The sequence below is a fragment of the Antechinus flavipes genome, chromosome 1, assembly GCF_016432865.1.
Source record: "Antechinus flavipes isolate AdamAnt ecotype Samford, QLD, Australia chromosome 1, AdamAnt_v2, whole genome shotgun sequence".
In the NCBI taxonomy this organism is placed as follows: domain Eukaryota; kingdom Metazoa; phylum Chordata; class Mammalia; order Dasyuromorphia; family Dasyuridae; genus Antechinus; species Antechinus flavipes.
The window spans coordinates 146,454,515-146,472,737 of record NC_067398.1 but is presented as its reverse complement, the minus strand read 5'-3'; the positions used below and the strand labels follow the sequence as shown (position 1 = coordinate 146,472,737).

The 18,223-nt window shown below is 34.2% G+C and overlaps 1 protein-coding gene across 1 annotated transcript in view; it reads right to left on the bottom strand.

Annotated features, from left to right (window-relative positions):
• Nucleotides 1-240: 240 nt before the first annotated feature.
• The window catches only part of IPO11 (importin 11), a 200,506-nt gene continuing 182,523 nt past the window's right edge, over nt 241-18,223 (bottom strand). The window contains exon 30 of the mRNA XM_051991179.1: nt 241-6,843. Within this exon, the coding sequence (XP_051847139.1) occupies nt 6,679-6,843 (165 nt within the window). The 3' untranslated portion in view covers nt 241-6,678. The remainder of the gene's footprint in view (nt 6,844-18,223) is intronic.

Sequence of the window (18,223 nt, the reverse complement as noted above, 5' to 3'; positions counted from 1 at the left end):
GGTATCTATGAGGTCATTAGTTTTTTTGTGATAGGACTTATTTTGTACTCTTCATACCTATTCATAGACAATTGAGGATATTGGATATTGTCTCCAAATCTATGTTGCATTTGTTATCTTCCATGGCAACATACTTGACAATTCCATGTATGTAATTTGCTTCCTCACCTTTTTACTTTAAAGCTCTTCTGATGCCATTTGCAAGACAAAGCCAATGTGATTTATTTTACACCACAAATCTTTCACATTTTAATTTTTATTGCTAACTTTTGTTTTTACATTACCTTCATTTCCAAACATATTTCCCTTTGCCCCCTTCCCTTACTCAGGGAGTCATCCCTCATAATGAAGGGGAAAAAAGGAAGTAGAAAAAGCAATTTAGCAAAATCAGCTGACAAATGAGTCAAACAGTAAATGCAATACTTTATACTGGTAAACTAAGAGGAGGTGCATTTTCTTCTTTTTTGACCAGGGTTAATCTTCTTGGTCATTATGATTACATAGTATTTTAAGGTTTTGTTTTTTTAATTTACAATAGGTATCCATCCTGTATATTGTTTTTTGTTGTTGTTGCTTCTGCTTACTTCATTTTGCATCAGTTCATACAATTTTTCCTATCCTGCTCTGAATTCTTTAGGTACTATTTTATATAGCAGAGTGATATTTCATTACATTCATGTAGATTTGTATAGATTAGCATAACATTAAATCTACAAATTAATCTAGGTAGTATCATTTTTACTTGTATTGGTATAGCCTAATAATAAGCAATAATTTTTAAGCTAATTATTAGCCAATCCATGAGTATCTACTTTGTTTTCAGTTCTTTGTTATCTCACATAGAAACATAAATATACACACGTATGTATCCACGTGTGCATGCACAGACATGCAAAAGAAACTCTCTGCCTTTGACTTCCTTGGGATATCTGCTTAGTAATGAAATTTCTAAGTCCAAAGATATGGGCATTTTTGGCCACTTTCTCAGAATAATTCTAAATTACTTTCTAGAATAGTTGGACAAATTGACAGTTCCAACAATATGTTCCTTATCTTTTTGCAACTCTTCTAACAACAGACTATTTCCATATATCATCATTTTTGTCAATTTGATGAGTATGATATTAAGGTTGAGTTGCTTTAAATTACTTTTCTCTTATTAGTGATCTGAAATAGTCTTTATGATTGTTAATAATTTGCATTTTTTTCTTTTTGATAACCAGCTGTTCACATCTTCTAGCTAGGTGGGGAGCAAGTGAAACCATATTCATTTGAAAATGTAGCCAATATTGTTTTCATTCATTGGGGTCATTCAGTGGGGAATGGTTCTTGGTCTTACATATTTGTATTAATTTCCAATGAATCACTTAGACACTGGATTCAGAGTTGTTGAAAATACACAGGACAAAGAACTACTTTCTCTTCATTCCTACTGTTTCATAACTCCCCTTGAGATTCTAAGATCTTTTTATTCCTTCAAATGAATTGCATAGTGCTATAAAGCTGCTCCTGGATAGTTTGATTTGTATAGCACTAAATCTAGAATCTAAATAAAATTGTCATTTTTATTTGTTTTAGTACAACCCAACCTCTCTCATTCTATATTTTAAAAAGTATTTTGTAATTGTATTTATATAAGTTCCAAGGATGCCTTGCTAAATTGATTCCCAGATATGCTTAAAAGTTTACAATTTATTTTTTAAAAATAAATTTTCAAATAACAAAAATACATTTTCTTTCCCCTATTGTAAAAAGAAAGAAAAGAAAGCCTTGTAATAAATTTGCATAGTCAAACAAAACTAATTCTCTCATTGGTCAAGTAAAAGAAAATACTTATTTCAATTTGCACCCTGAGTCTATCACCTCTCTAATAGGAGATGATCTCAGCTGTATTTTCTAATTTGTTGGGTGCACTCTTTCCTTAGTCAAGAGCCCATATGCCATAGATAAGAAATTGAAATCTCATTTTCAGACATTATGTTGGTCATTTTCCAGATCTGCCCCTTTTCTTCTGAATCTCTTTACTATGATTCATGTGATAAAAATATTGCCTGTGCCCCCAAAGATTTTTGTTTAGGACTTGGTCCTGAGTAATATTTCTTAGGTTTCTTTGGATGGTATCATTTTTTCTCCACATGAATCACCAGAACTGAATTGTATTTGTTACTAAACCACCCAAAGAAACCATTGGAGCAATTGTTTGGACTTGGTATTGATGAAACTGTATGTGTCCCAAGAAAGATGAAATAAATTGTCCAAGGTCAAAAAGAATTCAAATCAAGGTCTTCTCATTCTAAAATCAGTATTCTTTCCACTATAGGATTTGGTGCCCTGTTTTTTCCTTTCTTGTTCTATTTGTAATGATACATAATTTCTAATTATATCTGTATAAATCATTTTCTCCCTACCTTCACCCCAATTATGAGTATGCTAGATATGTATGGTGGAGTGTCTTTCCTAACTGACTTGGAGATATGATTCTATGAGCTATGTAATGTGAAAAGATAGTTCAAGAAAAAAGAGGGAGAGATAAATATTACCAGAAAAATTTCAGGGTTATTTCCTAATTTTTCTGGAAATTTGCTGAAAATTAAAGATTATGCTTGGTGGAGGAGTGGCATTCTTTATTTTCACAGTCCTGAGGTCTTCCATTAAGATACTGAAAAAATTATATCTAAACCACATTCTTGTATAAGGGAGGACTTTTAACACAATTGTAAAGATTAAAAAATAATAATAATTCTCCTAACAACTAAGGAAGCATGATTTATGCCCCGAAAAAGAGCAATGATGCAAGATGACAACTAATGAAAAGATATAAACATAGAACCTCAAGAGGTTCCAGTGGATGTTGATGTTTATGCTTTGCAGAGGCTCTAGTTCTGAATGTCCTGTTTTATCTTGAATTTTCCACACCTCCCTAAGGAATACCACCTATGTGAATGCTACTCTGGGCCATTCTATTAATCTACTTATGCTATCATGCTACTCATACAAAAAGGCAACACTACCAAGTCATCTCTCATTTGACACTAGTTCCAAATGGGGCCTGTGTTCCCTACTTAATGAAATCTCCAGCAACAGTTCTTCCACCACCTATATCAGAGGTTTTGAGGTTTGGCCATTTGTGAGACATAAATTCTTTTATCCCCTAACCTGTGTTAGGGATCCTAAGTGTTGTTGTAATGGTTCTTAGCTCAATTGTGACACCTAATGGTCCAACTCATGGCTGATGGTCAAAGGATTACAGTGAGTGAATCAGGATTTGTGATTCATGTTACATAGATCGAGCTGGAGGGCTTAGGAAACTTGAGACAGTTTAATATTCTGCTACTCTCTCACGAGGCTTAACTCATGTATTATATCAAATATGGCTTGAAAAGACAAACAGAGAAAGGTAAAGTTAGGTAGGAAGTTGAGTATTTCTCCTTTTTTTTTTGTGGGGGGAGGGTTGTCAAGTATTTGAGTTTTCGGCTTGCATTATTTCTGATGCTTTGATAACTGTTGGTATATTTCACACCCAATAAGTCAAAATCTCAGTATTTGATTTGATGCTTTCAGATTAGGCAGAAACAAAATGACACTATTTTAATCACACATTTATTAAGTGAGCTTTCATTAGCAACATTCAAGGACATTCAATTCCTGAGTTTCTCCTAAATTCAAGAAGTTTAAACTAATGACAGCTAATGGATAAGATGCAGGGATATACCCTTATCTTATCACAGAAAGTTTGTCTTATTCTGCTGAAAAATGTTGATGGTGAAGTCTGTAATAAAAACTTCTGTCAAAAACTACCTTTCTTGTCAGTTAGGATTTGTCTAGGAATTTTATCATCTTCTAAACTACTTTCAAGTTCTTAATATCTGGACATATTATCATTCTTGGTATGCTTTCTATTTTAAAAAGCTTTCCCATACAGATCTTCCTCTGTGATGAGGTTTAAGGAAACAAAACAAACCAAGATGCAATTTGAGAAAGAATCGGTTACTCATCAAACCAAAAGCTTGCAAGTGGTGATGGCTATTTAGTTTTGAATTGGGTATGATTCAAAGATAGAATATAAAAAGTACTTTCAATAAGTGAATAATAGGCTTATAAAGAACCATTTCAGGTCATCCAGTATATAATCTTTGCTTCCATAAAGTTGAAGGGATGAGAATTACAAATGAATTCACATATAGTACTCTCTGGTTTAGGTATTCTGGCTACTGAGCATATGCTTGAAGAATGGACAAGGCATCAAGGGGAGGTGGACTAGGGAGGGGAGATATTGTCCCATAGAGATACACAGAAAAACAAGAAAGATAGCATGCCTGAGCTACCTCTTCTCTGTATTTCTACCAGCTCACAATGGAATTAAGCACTAATTGGGACTCAGAGGAGGGAATAGAAAAAAAAAAGTCAATTCAAAAAGAAAATCAAGTGAGTGATGTGATAGATAGGCAGGACCTCTATCAGTATTTACCTTTAAGCTATGGCCAGGACTTCAAGGAAAATTAGAAAATAATTTGTGTTTTTATAAGTATCAATAGGACTGTTTCTGTAGTGACAGGACAGACTAGGGAATACCTTATAATCAAAGTTTTTTTTTAAATGTGGCTTCTTAGAGACCCTGTCAAGGGCTCAGTAAAAGGAATTTGAATTAGAAAAATGTTAATATTTCAATATTTGGAGAAAATTTTCTTCAAAAAAAATTTGTGTTTTTTAATTATTACAAAAACTATGGAACAAGACAATTTTATGGAATTAAAAAAAATTTTGGTATGTAATAAAATTGCAAATTGGATCTGAAACTCTCAAGTCCTATCTGATACTATATTAAGTCAAAATCCCTGTTTGCAAAATATTTTTAAATACATTGTATCCCAAAAGTCTTAATATAATTTCAAGTTATTAAGGCTTAAGACTTTTGACACACTCCCTTTTGGCTTCATTGAATTTATAAATCTGAGATTTGAGGATTATTTTTAAAGAATTTATTAGGTCATTTCTATTCAGATTAGGAGAAATTTTATCCAACATAATAAAGTCATGTCAAATTAACAGATTCCATTTAGAACAATCTTAAACTGGATGATAAAAGATAGAAAAGATGTGGAATGCAGTCCAGATTAAGAAGCCTTTTGTGATTAAATGAAATAACAAGCTCTAGGTGTCACAGAGATTTGCTAATACAGTATTACCATTGACAATCTGCCACACTACCTTTTATTTTCCTGCCGAGTTGTGAAATGAGGCATCTGCTTGAAATTCCTTGTGAAATTTGGTATTAAATTGCCATTTGGGTTGGGAGGAAAGGAAGGAGGGAAAGAGAGAGAAAGCAACCAATCAAATTAAATCAGACAGAGATGAGGTATCTTTGGAACTTTAATGAGACCAAAAACGTTCTTTGTCTTGCTGAAAACATCAAATACTCGAACACATTTTGGGTTCCACAGCTTACAAAGGGGCACTGGGTTCCCTACAGTTACATACTGTACCCAACTTTCTATAGAAAGATCAAAATTTTCCTATCCTTAATTTAGAACGTTTCCTAAAAAAAGTTTTAAAGGTTTCTTACAACAGGGGAAGTAAAACAAAGTAAGGCTTTTTTCTTTTTTCTTTTCTTTTTTGGTACTTCATATTATTCTCTGAGGAGTAGGAAGGCAGACTTTGCATCGCTATATATATGATCTCTTATACTGCCTTCTGACCGTCCCAACATCTTTTAAGGCCCCAACTCATATCTGTTCCCTTTGCAGTTTAGGAAGGCGAGACAGGTACCTCCTGGACAACTTATTTCTTTTCTTGAGGATGATCTACAGTCAGCTCCTTAGTTTTCCTGGGGCTCACAATAGGGTTACTAGCCCTAATAATTAATAAAAAGGAAGTGAGTGAACAGTGAACTCAGGTCTCCTACCTGACACTGCAGTATCCCAAGTTCATTGTGCAGGCCTTACAGTACATAGTTAAAGACTAAGTATGTTTCCTGAAAATAAAATGAGAAAAATATCCCTTTACTAACAACAGTCCCTATATCAGATTAGTACAATGAAAATAAAAGCATTTGGCTGATATAACTGGCTTTCTTTTTCTTTTTTTTTAGATGAAAACATTTCCCTTTCAAGATAATCTTAGGAATATATATCTCTCTCTATATATATATCTTTTTACCTAATGACCAAATTTCTTAGTCTCCAATTATATCCAAAAATGGCTTTGCCATTAAAAAAAAAAAATCTGTAGTTTCATTCACTTAAAAAAATGGGTAAGGCAGTCACCAACTTGAGCTAATTTTTGCTGCAGAAAAACATTTCAGACATTAAACATCAACCTTTGCTTCTTTTTATGTGTTAAGAGTACATGATTAAAGGATAATCAAAACCATTTTCTTCTCTTAACAATAAACTAAGCAGCTATTTTCAATGAACACATTTCCTTTTGCAAACTCCAGGTCCCCCCACCCAATCCCCCCAATACAAAACTACTCTCTTGAGGAACAGGTTTGTAAACTCTCATGAAGCCTTTTCCACTTTTTCCCAATGTTGAAACCAAAAAATTGGCTTTGTGATCTCTGCTTCTTTACTTTCTTTCACAGCTGATTTCTTTAGCATGTCAGCTCCATCTCAGTAAGCTTGGTATTCATCTTATTTTGGGAAGAGAGAGAGTTAGTCACCCAATGTTCCATCTGGGCTTTCAGAAGCCCTGTAAAAATTCTTGTAATTGGTTAACAATTTCTGTATCCACTGTCTCCATGAGAGACTGAAAGCTTTGCTCTCCCAGCAATTCCTGCTGTGCTTTGAGCTTCTCGTAGACAAACTGCTGCAGTGACACCGTGTGTACAGGATCCTTAAGAGCAAGCTATGGAAAATAAAGAACCAAAAAGTATTAGACAAAATACAACAAATCCCACGGTTCCTATTCATCTTCTCTATAACCCTTCCTTGAATAACAGGATTATTTCTGCCTTCCTTATCACTGGAGGTTTAGGAATACAGGTTCACTAGGCAAAATTTCCTCAAGGGAAACCTTGTGTTCAACTACCATGCCTTCCCAACAAACATAAGACTACTCAAATTAGATTTTACTGTTCTGGGTCTGCTTCAGAATCAATGATCAATCTCCAATCTGTTCACTCTTAAATTATAAGTTTTATAAGGATGGGCTGATACCACACTGCTCAAAATTCTTAATAAATTTACAAACTAACATTATTTTAAATGTTTGTTTGCATGCAATCATAAATCTCTAGAAATTGTGGATAATGTGTACTTTATTTTTCAAACAGACACAATTTTCCAAAGACTACACAATGTATTCTCCTCTGATCAAATTTGAGCACAGATCATTTGTAAAGGATGTCAATGTTTATAAGTATTAAGTAAGTCTTAATGCAACTTTAATTGGGAATAGACTTCTTTTTCTTTTTTGATTCTAGGTCAGCAAGCAAGAAAATATTACTACCAAAATAATAATAAAATAAAACTTTGTCTTCAACACTTTTCACTTTCACCAGGAAACTAAATTGAAAACATGATTCCAAATAGCTGGCACATTATATCCAATAGTTTATTTGTATCGATTCCTTCTACTTTATGACATTGTCAAATCACTCACTCACAGAAGTATGCCCAGTCAAATGCAAAAAAAGAGAGAAGGAAGGAAGCAACACTTGAACCAAAATGAGCTTTCCATTTTTCTACATATTCTACTTTTTTCCTAAACATTTTTGTTTACTTTCTTTATTCTCACGCTGTTCAGTAATAGCCTTACATGAGGTATGAAGCTTACAATGAAGTACAGATCTTAAGAAGCCAACAGAAGGGGAAAAGAAACCTTCTGGTTTTGGAGCAGACAGGCTTTCAAACCACTTTAAAATTGGGCGATCCATACAGAGAACCTCTGGCCACTAGGCAATTATAAGGATTTTTTTGTTTCAAAGACAACAAGAGGCTAAGGTGACATGAATGACCTGATATCCCATTGATGCTATAAAAAGCCCATCAAGCCAAATTCCTGCTTTTATAGGTCTGGCATATTATCTACTCTCCTGGGCACAATGGTCACCATTCAACTATCATTTCCATGGAGTGGCAGTCGAATCAACTAGAAACAGAATTATTAATTTATATTTTTGCCCCAGTGTTTGACAAATGCATCCTTATAAGGTAAGTAAATCTATTCTTTTATAACTCTCTGACTTGTCTCATTAAATGAAGTATAAATTACCGTATATTTGAGGTCAGGATGACTGTCAGTGGCTACTCTTGAAACTTACAAATGCTATACAGTAAAGCTTCTTAAACAGTGGGTTGCAATCCCATATGGGGACATGTAATTGACTGGGGGTGGGGGTGGGGGGGTGGGAGGGGAAGGGAGGGTGCAAAATTATGACATCATCAACACATGTTTGACTTGTATACCTATTTTATATACCTAGAATCATGTAAAAATTTCATAGGTGAAAAGAAATCCCAAGTGGAAAAAATTTAAGAAGCCCTGCTATGCAGAACCTAGCAATTACTTACTTCAGCAAGACTAAAATTTTCTAGCACATTTCATAACTATATCCATATTTCAGTTGTTTTACATTGCATTTATCTCAGAACCTCAACCATGAGGAGCAGTAGAAGGTATGAAGAAAGGTAGGGAGGGACAAGAAGGAAGGAAGCAAGGGAAAGGGAAGCAGCATAGAGAAAGGTTGGGAAGGATGTATGGAGGAAAGGAAAAATGGTCTCTTAGACAAAATACAGTGTCACAATACCTAATGCACCAAAGTTCATGCACTTTTTTCCAAGGGGGAACCCATCTAGTTCTTACTGAATCCACTCAATTTATACCATGGTAATGAGAAGACAGGAAAATAATAAATTAGAAATACAAGAATTCAAAATGTAACTTTTTAAAGAGTTTTGTAGTATATGAGTAAATAACTTCATATATTTCATAATATTATTTCATATTATTAATAGCCTTCAATGGCATTCTTCACAATAGTCCTATGGGGGTAGATGTTAATTCCCTTATTACAGATGAATAAACTGAGCCTGAAAAGATTATAAGACAGTTCCACAGATAAGAATCTGAGGAAGGAGTCAAACTGCGGTATCCTACCCACAATGTCATCTAGCTGTCCTATAATGTAATGATGAATATTCATGCGGAGCACATAGACAAAATTTGTGAAAGGCAGGGAAGTATAATATCTTATAAATGTTTTTTGAATGAGTGTTCTTAAAAGAGTCTGTTTTAGTTATCGGAAAAACTCATTTATGTGGAATTATTAATTTCTTTACAAAATTAGCAAAATGAAGTATTATTGTAATCACTCTGCTTCTTTTTAGAAGCCAGCATTTGGTCTCTTGAAAGGTCTTTAATGAAGAAGTAGGCTGATAGTGCTTAGGGTTGGAGGTAAGGTATTTTTAAAAAGTTCCTGTCAGATTCTTAGTAAGATCCCACTGTTAAAAATTATAGCCCTTGGGAAGTATCTGATGCAGGCTAATGATAGCTGACAACATATCAGCAAAGCTTACACTGCCAGCTGTATGACCTTTGGTCTTTGATGATGTTCTGGAATAACTTTGTCAGGATATATTTTTCTTGTTGAAGTTTTCATTATTTGAACCAGAAATATTCTCCATGATATTTAATTTATTTTTAACTACATTAATTTAATTCAGCAATTTCACCCAGTGGGAGTCAGTCAACCCAAACTTCTTACCTGAAATTTTATACTGTATATCTAGCATCTCCATAAAGTTGTTTTCCTTAAGGTTGTCAAGAAAGAAACTGCTAGGAAGTTATTTCTATAGGAATTTGGGGAAGATAGTTTCCATACTGACCAAAATGGATAAAATTCTTTTAAAAATTCTATGAAGCAGCACTTTTTAGACCACAGAGTATATTATTCAAAAATTGTCCATTAAGAAAAATCTATTGTCAGAGCCCGAAAAATGTACACAACTTCTATACATCACTAAACAATAAAATATTTTTCACCTTCTATCTAGAAGTGGTATCTGATATATTATTTGCTACAACTTCAATGTCAAAGTTGGTTCCAGTGAGAGGATTAAATGAAATTTTGATTTTGACAATAAACAAAGTACAAATAACTAATTAAAATCTATATGGCATAGCAGAACATTTATAATAGGTCTTGTTTTAGTATACAAAGCTATTTTCAACAAAAAAAAATCTTAGGCAAATTCATATAAATTTATCTGAAAAGTTATTATAGTTCTAATATGATTTTCATAATTTTTTTTATCTTGGAGAAAGTACATAAGAGAATATCTTTCTACAGATTTCCATGATGATGATGATGATGATGAAAATAAAATTCCAAAGTAAACAAATAAAATCAGTTACATAATAACTGGCATACAATGCCACAGGTCCCACTAAAAAAGTGAAAAACTCAAAGTCAGATTAGCAAGATATTTCAGGGCTAGTTTGTAAAGACAATCAAACAGCATGGTCATCTTTTAAATTTGAGAAAGTTTTTTTCAACTCTGAGAGTAACTGACAACTATAAAATTATTTCTGAAAGCCTATTTATCAGCTATATGTAATAGAGTTCCTTCTGAAGCTCTACAAATCAGAATTCTAGGATCATATATTTAGAGCTGGAAGGGACCTCAAAGGCAATGCTAATTCCACATCTTTAATCACTCCTACTCTTTCTCTATTTACTTGTTCTTTTATGCTATTTACAAACAAGTTCAAGTCTCCCCAGTTCCTAAAAAAAATCCTCACTAGACCCTATCATGCCTATCTTCCTATATTTTTCTCCCTTTTTGGTTAAACTTTAAAAAGTTAACTACAATTGGTGCCTTCAATTGCTTTCCTCTAATTCTATTGTGAAAACTTTACAATCTGGGTTCTGACTTCATCATTCAACTGAAAGGGCTCTCTCCAGATTTAAGGAGATCTCTTAATTGGCAAATACAATGGCTTTTTTTCCCTCAATTTTTATCCTTTCTGACATCTCTACAGCATTCTGATCAACTTCTCCTCCTAGGTATTCTCTTCTTTCTAAATTTTCAAGACTCAACTCTTACTTGTTTCTATTATCTAAAAGGTCCTTTTCTCCATCTCTTTTTCTAGATTCTTTATCCATATCATGCACTCCAATGGTGGATATTCTCCAACACTACGTTTTAAACTTCTTTCTCTTTTTATAGTCTTACCTATGATGATCTTACCTTCTCCTTTCCGTTTTAAACTTCTTTGCAGAATGCTGCTAGATCTATATAGCCAGCCCTAGTTTCTCGCCTAAGCTTCAGTTCTTTATCACCAATTATTCAATAATTCAAATTGGAGAAACTTATCAAAACCAACATGTTGAAACCAGAGCTCAATTTCTTCTCTGCCCACAAACACAGCATTTCAGACTTAACCTATAACTCTCAAGGCCATTAACCCCTAACTTCCAGGCACCAATCTTGCAAATTTAGTTTTGTACTTAACTCTTGAATCTTGATGTGGGTTGTTTTTTTTTTTTTTCTTCACAATTTCATATGTGTGTGTGTGTGTGTGTGTGTGTGTGTGTGTGTGTGTGTGTGTCCTCTCTAATGTTGCAGCACTCTAGTTAAAAGACCTTATCACTTCGACTATTGAAGCAGATTTCTAATTGGGCTTTCTATCTGAAGTTTCTCTTTACTACAATTCTCCACACCACTATCAGAGTCATTTTCTTAAAGTACAAATCAAAACATGTCACACACATTCTCCAAACCCTTTCAATACATTCCAGTATTCCTCAAAAACAGAAGTTCATAATCTTTTTTTGTGTCATTCCCTATCTCCCCTTGGCAATCAAGTGAATCCTATGAAACACTTCGTAGAATATCTTTAAATGCCTACACTATTTGACATGTAAGACTTTTCATAATCCTTCCCCTATCACTTCAGTTTTCTTTCTTGTCCAAGAACCCTACATACATCTCAGCCATGATGTCCTACATGCTGTTCTTCACATATCTATCATCAATTGTCATCCCTTTACATCAACTATCTCTCATGCCTGGAATACTTTTGCTCCTCATCTCAACCAGAGTCCCTGGCTTTTTTAAGACTCAACTCAAACACTAAGCTGCTAGTGTCTTTCTCTATAAGGATTAATCCTCTCTACTCTATAAACATCTTATGTGATTCATGTATAGGAATCCTCCACTGGAACATAAGCTTCTTGAGGGCAGGGACAGACCATTTTTGCTTTTCCTTGTATCATCAGCACTCACGATAACGCCTAGCACATAGAAGGTGCTGAATATATGCTTGTTGACTGACACAGGAATCATCCCACAAATTGTTTCACTTGTTTCCTAACAGTATTAGTCATTTTTAGATTCCTGGCATTTATCATATATTCCCAATTTCCCCAAAGAAAACCAAAAGGACAATTTGTTTCTAATTCATTACTGCTACAAGAAGTGCTACTATAAATATATTTATGCATATAGAGGATTTTCTTTTTATCACTAACTTCTTGAGGTACATGTCTAGCAGACAGATCTCTGGGTCCAAAGGCTATGGATGGATATGAGACCAACTTTTGAAGAGCTTTAAATGCCAAGGAGAGGAGTCTATATTTGCTCTTGTGAGTAAATGGAAGCTCCCACAAATCAGCTAAGTAGGAAAGTGATATGTTCACATTTTCACTTTAGGAAAAGCACTCTGGTAGCTATATGGAGGATGGTTTGGAGAGAGACATATAGAAGGGAGAACAAGCAGAAGACTACTATTACACACCTCTCTGGTGTAGTTACTACACCCAATTTTATAGTGCAATTTATGTTACTGCCCTATTAGACTCTAAATTTCCTAGCAGCCATGTCTAATTGAAATTTTTAAGCATATTACTTTTTTTTCACTAAGTAGTATTTTTTTTTCAATTACATGTAAAGGTAATTTTTAGCATACATTTTTGTAAGATTTTGAATTCCAAATTTTCCTTCTTTCTTCCCTCCCCCCGTTTCCCTTGTTTAAGACAGAAAGCAATCCAATATAGATTAATTAGTTACAAGCATGTTAAGCTCATTTCTACCTTAGTCATGCTGCGAAAGAAGAATTAGAATTAAAGGGAAAATGCATAAAAAGAAAAAAAGAAAAAATAAACTTCCTCCTCCTCTCCACCCCAGTGAAATTAATATACTTCAAACTACATTCAGACAATATTTCTTTCTCTGGCTGTGAACAGCATTTTCCATCACAAAGTCTTTTTGAATTGTCTTGGATTATTGTATTGCTGAGAAGAACTAAGTCTATCATAGCTGATCACATAATGTTGCTGTTACTGTGTACGACGTTCCCTTTACTTGACTCAGCATCAGTTCATATAAGTCTTTCCAGGTTTTTCTGAAATCTGCCTGCTCATCATTTCTTATAAAACAACTTTATTTTATTACATTCATATACTACAACTTGTCCATCTATTCCCCAATTGATGGACATCTCACCACAATTTCTAATTCTTTGCCACCACAAAAAAAGCTGCTATAAATATTTTTGTACATGTGGGCTCTTTTCCCTTTTCTGTGATCTTTATGGGTTATAGACCTAGTAGTGGTTATTACTGGATCAAAGGGTGCAGCTTCTTTGGGCATAGTTCCAAATTGCTCCCCAGAGTGACTGGATCAGTTCACAACTCCACCAACAATGCAATAGTTTTCTAACATCTTTTTCAACACTTATCATCTTAATTTCCTATCATACTAGCCACTCTGACGTGTGTGAGGTGGTACTTCAAGGTTGTTTCTTTTAGGTCCTATGTATTAGCATTTTCACTAATAGAAATTCTGTTGCTTCCTGTCAGAAAAAAAAGATGACAAACCTAGAGATGGAAAAATCAGAACCCATCTAGTCCATCCTCCCCACTGTAACTCTCACATCTATTTTACAGAGGTGAAAATGGAAGCTTGAAGAGATCTGTGGACTTGCCCAAAGTCATGCTGGCTGTCAGAATCCTTGATAACTCCAATCTCAAAACAGAATAATTAAAGAAAATGAGTGTTGGTGTAATGTGGGGAAGAGAGGCAGAGCAAGGAGGGGGAAAAGGAAGAATCAGGAGAGCTATAATGCAATTGCTTTTTGCAATCTAAATTTGGTCTTTGGTAGTATTGTCAAAGTTTCCAGAATATCAATTCATCTCTGTATATAGCCCTATTAAAGGGGCTGAGTGATTTGAATGGTATAAATATGGAACTTCTTTAATAGCACCTGATTCCCTTCCTTCAGTCTTCAACCACTATACCAATTATCTCTAATTCAAGGAACTGGGATGCCTGAGTGAAACTTATATTCTCTACTCTCTTGAGAAAACTGCTCCACAAAGTCAACTTATCCAGGCAAAGGACTAAAAAGTGCAAGTAGGAAATGCCCAAGATAAGGAAGAGAATGGAGCCAATACCTTCGATCTAATTTTTAAAAGTCACAATTATTTTGTCAAGTATCAGTTGCCCAGAATTTACAAAAATGCATGAAATGACAGAAATGAAGGAGACAAACATTTCCACCTTGACTATATGCAGATAAAATTAAGTTATTCTAGAAACTAATTTTCTATAAATTAAATCTGCTAACATTTCAAATGATGATATACAGAGCAAAAACTGTATTTTGCATGTTTTTTGTATCCCCAGTGCTTACCAGAGTGACTGATGCTTTCATAAATGTTGACTGATTGATTCAATCAACTTAATCTAAAGTTTAAATTTGCTTTAGCTAAATTTGCTAGAATGTTTTAATTTCGTTGTATAATATTTTTATCCTTTTAAATCATGGAGCCTAGTGGCTAATAGGTTTTCAGAAGTAAGAAAAGCAAAGAGAAAGTTGGTAGCTATAAATGGAAGACAGGGTTCCTACTTGGAGGGACATTAAGAAAGTCAAATCATATCAAAACTGGGGAGATGATTCTGGCTTTGTAATCCAAATAGTAAATCAATAGATGGATATGCTTTTTGTCTGCTTAGGTCCTCTAGACTTGAGGAAAAAACAACTAGTTGAATTATGTCACCTTATTCTCAAGCAAGGCACCATTCATTATTCACACCTGATGTGTGTATAATGAATTAATCTCTAATAATTAAATTTGAGGGTGACATAACTTAAAATGTCAAAAAAAAAAAATCCTGGCTCACAATTTTTCTCTCCTCCCCAACTCTTGAGTTCATATGAGCTGATTTAACATACATATTATCTTTCAATCCACTCACTTCCCAAGGGCTATTCATCCTTTTATTTTGGTTACATGAAAAGATAGTCATATACATAATCTTGCCATCATCTACATCTAAGTTCAAAATTCTGAAATCTCCTTATCCAATCATTAACTATGGGCTTTCATTTCTCCTTTTGTTTTCTTTTACAAAACCTACTAATTATTAAAAGAAAAATCTAACAAGTCTTCCCAATGAGAAAAATAAGTAGTAGAGTTTCAGTTTTGGAAAAATCTAATAAAGAAGTTTTCTGGGGAAGAATTCTGGGAAGATGGCAGAAGAGGTTGGTAAATTTTAAACTCTCCAGATGTCCCCCATATATAGAACAAATTTGCATCTCAGGGCAAACATAGACTAGTGAAAAGTCAAGATGACTTAGAGGCAGAATGGTGGGGCCTCCTGATACAACCCAAGATGATATGAAGAAAAAACTTGGGCTGGAAATTAACCTGTCTGAAGTGCAGAAATCTCCACAGAAACATTTAATGGAGCTTCCTTGCTCTAGCTGGGTATGGCACAACAGCAGCAACCACAGAGACTTTCATCTCCCAGACTGTTCAGTTGTTTCAGTCTGAAAAGGCTGAGTGAACCCATAGCCTGAATGGGAATGCCAGGTCCAGATGTGCTGCTGAGACATGGTCCTGGGCAAGAAGGAACCAGCATTTAGTGAGTGCAGAGGGAGTGGGACAGGAACACTGCTGGCTGTTGACACTCGGAGAAGGGTGGTGATGATCATGGTTTCTAGTTAGAGTGGAGAGCTGAAGGGAAATTTGAGGCACCTCCCTTCCATCCCACCCCACAATTAAGTGCTTACATGAATATTTCTTTTTTTTTTTTTTTAATGGAATCTGCAAAGAAGAACCTCATCATTGAAAATATATTATGGGAACAGGGAAGACCAGGATTAATCTTCAGAGAAAAACACTTAAGTAAAAAAAAGAAAAGAAAAAGAAAAAACTTCTACCCCAAAAAGTGATGGGAAATGGCTCCCTGCCCAGAGAGAATTTAAAGAACTCAAAAAAGAATTTAAAAATCAAATGAGCGACATTGAGGAAAACTTAAAAAAAAAAAAAAAAAAACAAGAAGTTTAAGAAAAAAAAAAAGTTAACCAATTAGAAAAGGAGGAACACAGTCTCAAAGATGAAAATAATTCTTTGAAAAATAGAACTGGGCAAGGGGAAGCCAGTGAAGCTATAAGAGAAAAAGAAATAATAAAACAGATTATAAAGAAAGAAAATAGAGCAGAATGTGAAACATAAGAAAAATGGCAGATCTGGAGAACAGATCAAGAAAAGAAAACCTAAGTATAATTGGACTGCCAGAAAGTTGTGATCAAAAAGAGAACTTTGACACAGTGCAGGGAAATAATCCAAGAAAAATGTACTGGGGTAACAGAACATGAGGAGAAAGTAGTAATAGAAAAAATTCACCAATTACTACCTCAAAAAGATTCTTTGTGGAAAACACAAACTTAGAAACCCCAGAACAAAGAGAAAATTTTGCAAGAAAAGAAAAAAACAATTCAGATATGCTGGAACTACAATTAGAATTGTTCAAGACTTAGCAGCTACAATAAAAGACTGCAGGTTATGGAATCATATCTATTGATAATCAAAAGAACTAGGCCTTTGCCTAAAAAATATCCTATCCAGCAAAATTATCTATAATTTTGAATAAAAAAAAATAGACCTTCAACAAATTTGTATATTTTCAGGACTTTCTGTCAACCAAACCTGAACATAACAGAATATTTAACATATGAAAAATCAATCTTAAGGAACTTAATATAGGACAAACTTTTTTTTCTTTTAACATGGGAAATGTATATTATTTAAGATTCATAGCAATAATAGGGCAACTCAAGAGTCAGGGTAAAAATTGTAATCATGTTATACAAATGAAGTGCAGAGGAAAAATAGACACAGAGGCATTCAAGGCGGAAGGACGGACTCATAGTTCTGAAAACTTATTCACATTGGGCATGGGTTCAATAGGCAACACTATAAATATACCATGAAGGGTATAGCATTCTCCAAAATCTTTAAAGAAATAAGGGGGGAGAGATAGGCAGATGGGGAAGCAAAGGGTTAGGGAAGAAGACAAGGGAGGGATCTGGGCTGGGGGAAGATTAAGTAATAGCAAGAGAAGTTATAAAGTAGAATTTAATTAAAGAGTCAACAGGGATAGGCAAGACGTGTATGTATGTGGGGATATGTATAGATGTGTATATTTATCTACATATGTACACATAGACATATCTTAACTGTAGCATACTTGGAGTTAGGAAGCGGATGAAAGAGGGGAAAAATAAAGTAAAATAGGTAAGCATGAGAGAACCAAAGAACAATTTACAAAAAAGTAAATAAAAAAACGGACGTTCATCAGAAGTGAGTGCAAGGGATAATGTAAAAAATTACCCAGGCATGGGTTCTGTCAATAAAAGTTATAATTATGGGGGGGGGGGGGGGGGAGGGGGAGAAAGGACATTCATGAATATCATTTCTTCTACTAATATATACACTTTTTTGATTTTGTAATTTGTTGTCATATTTTGAATCCTTCCTCATGTTCTGCTGAGCATATGATAATGTTTTCTTTTGTTATGCTTCATTTTGTTTTGTATTTCTTCTCTCGTTATCTATTTTCTTCCTTTTTTTTCAAATAAAATTAATGTATGCAAAAGGGGAGGGTGAAGTGAAGTCTTCTCAATGAAAAAAATAAGTAGTGGAGTTTCAATTTTGGAATCATAATAATAAATTAAGAGGAATACAAGACATTTCCCTTTATTTGAACTCGGCTATTTTTTTTTGAGGCCATCATCATCTTCCTAATCATAGGTCTAGAGCTGAAAGGGATCTCAGAGGCCAACCAGTACAATTCTTTCTTTGTATAGATGAGGAAACTCAGGTCCAAAAAAGTTATTATCTTGTCTAGGGTCACAAAGATACCAAACTATCTGCCTGCAATCTCAGAATCATCCTTAACTGCAAACTCACCCCATACACCCAATCAGTTGTGAA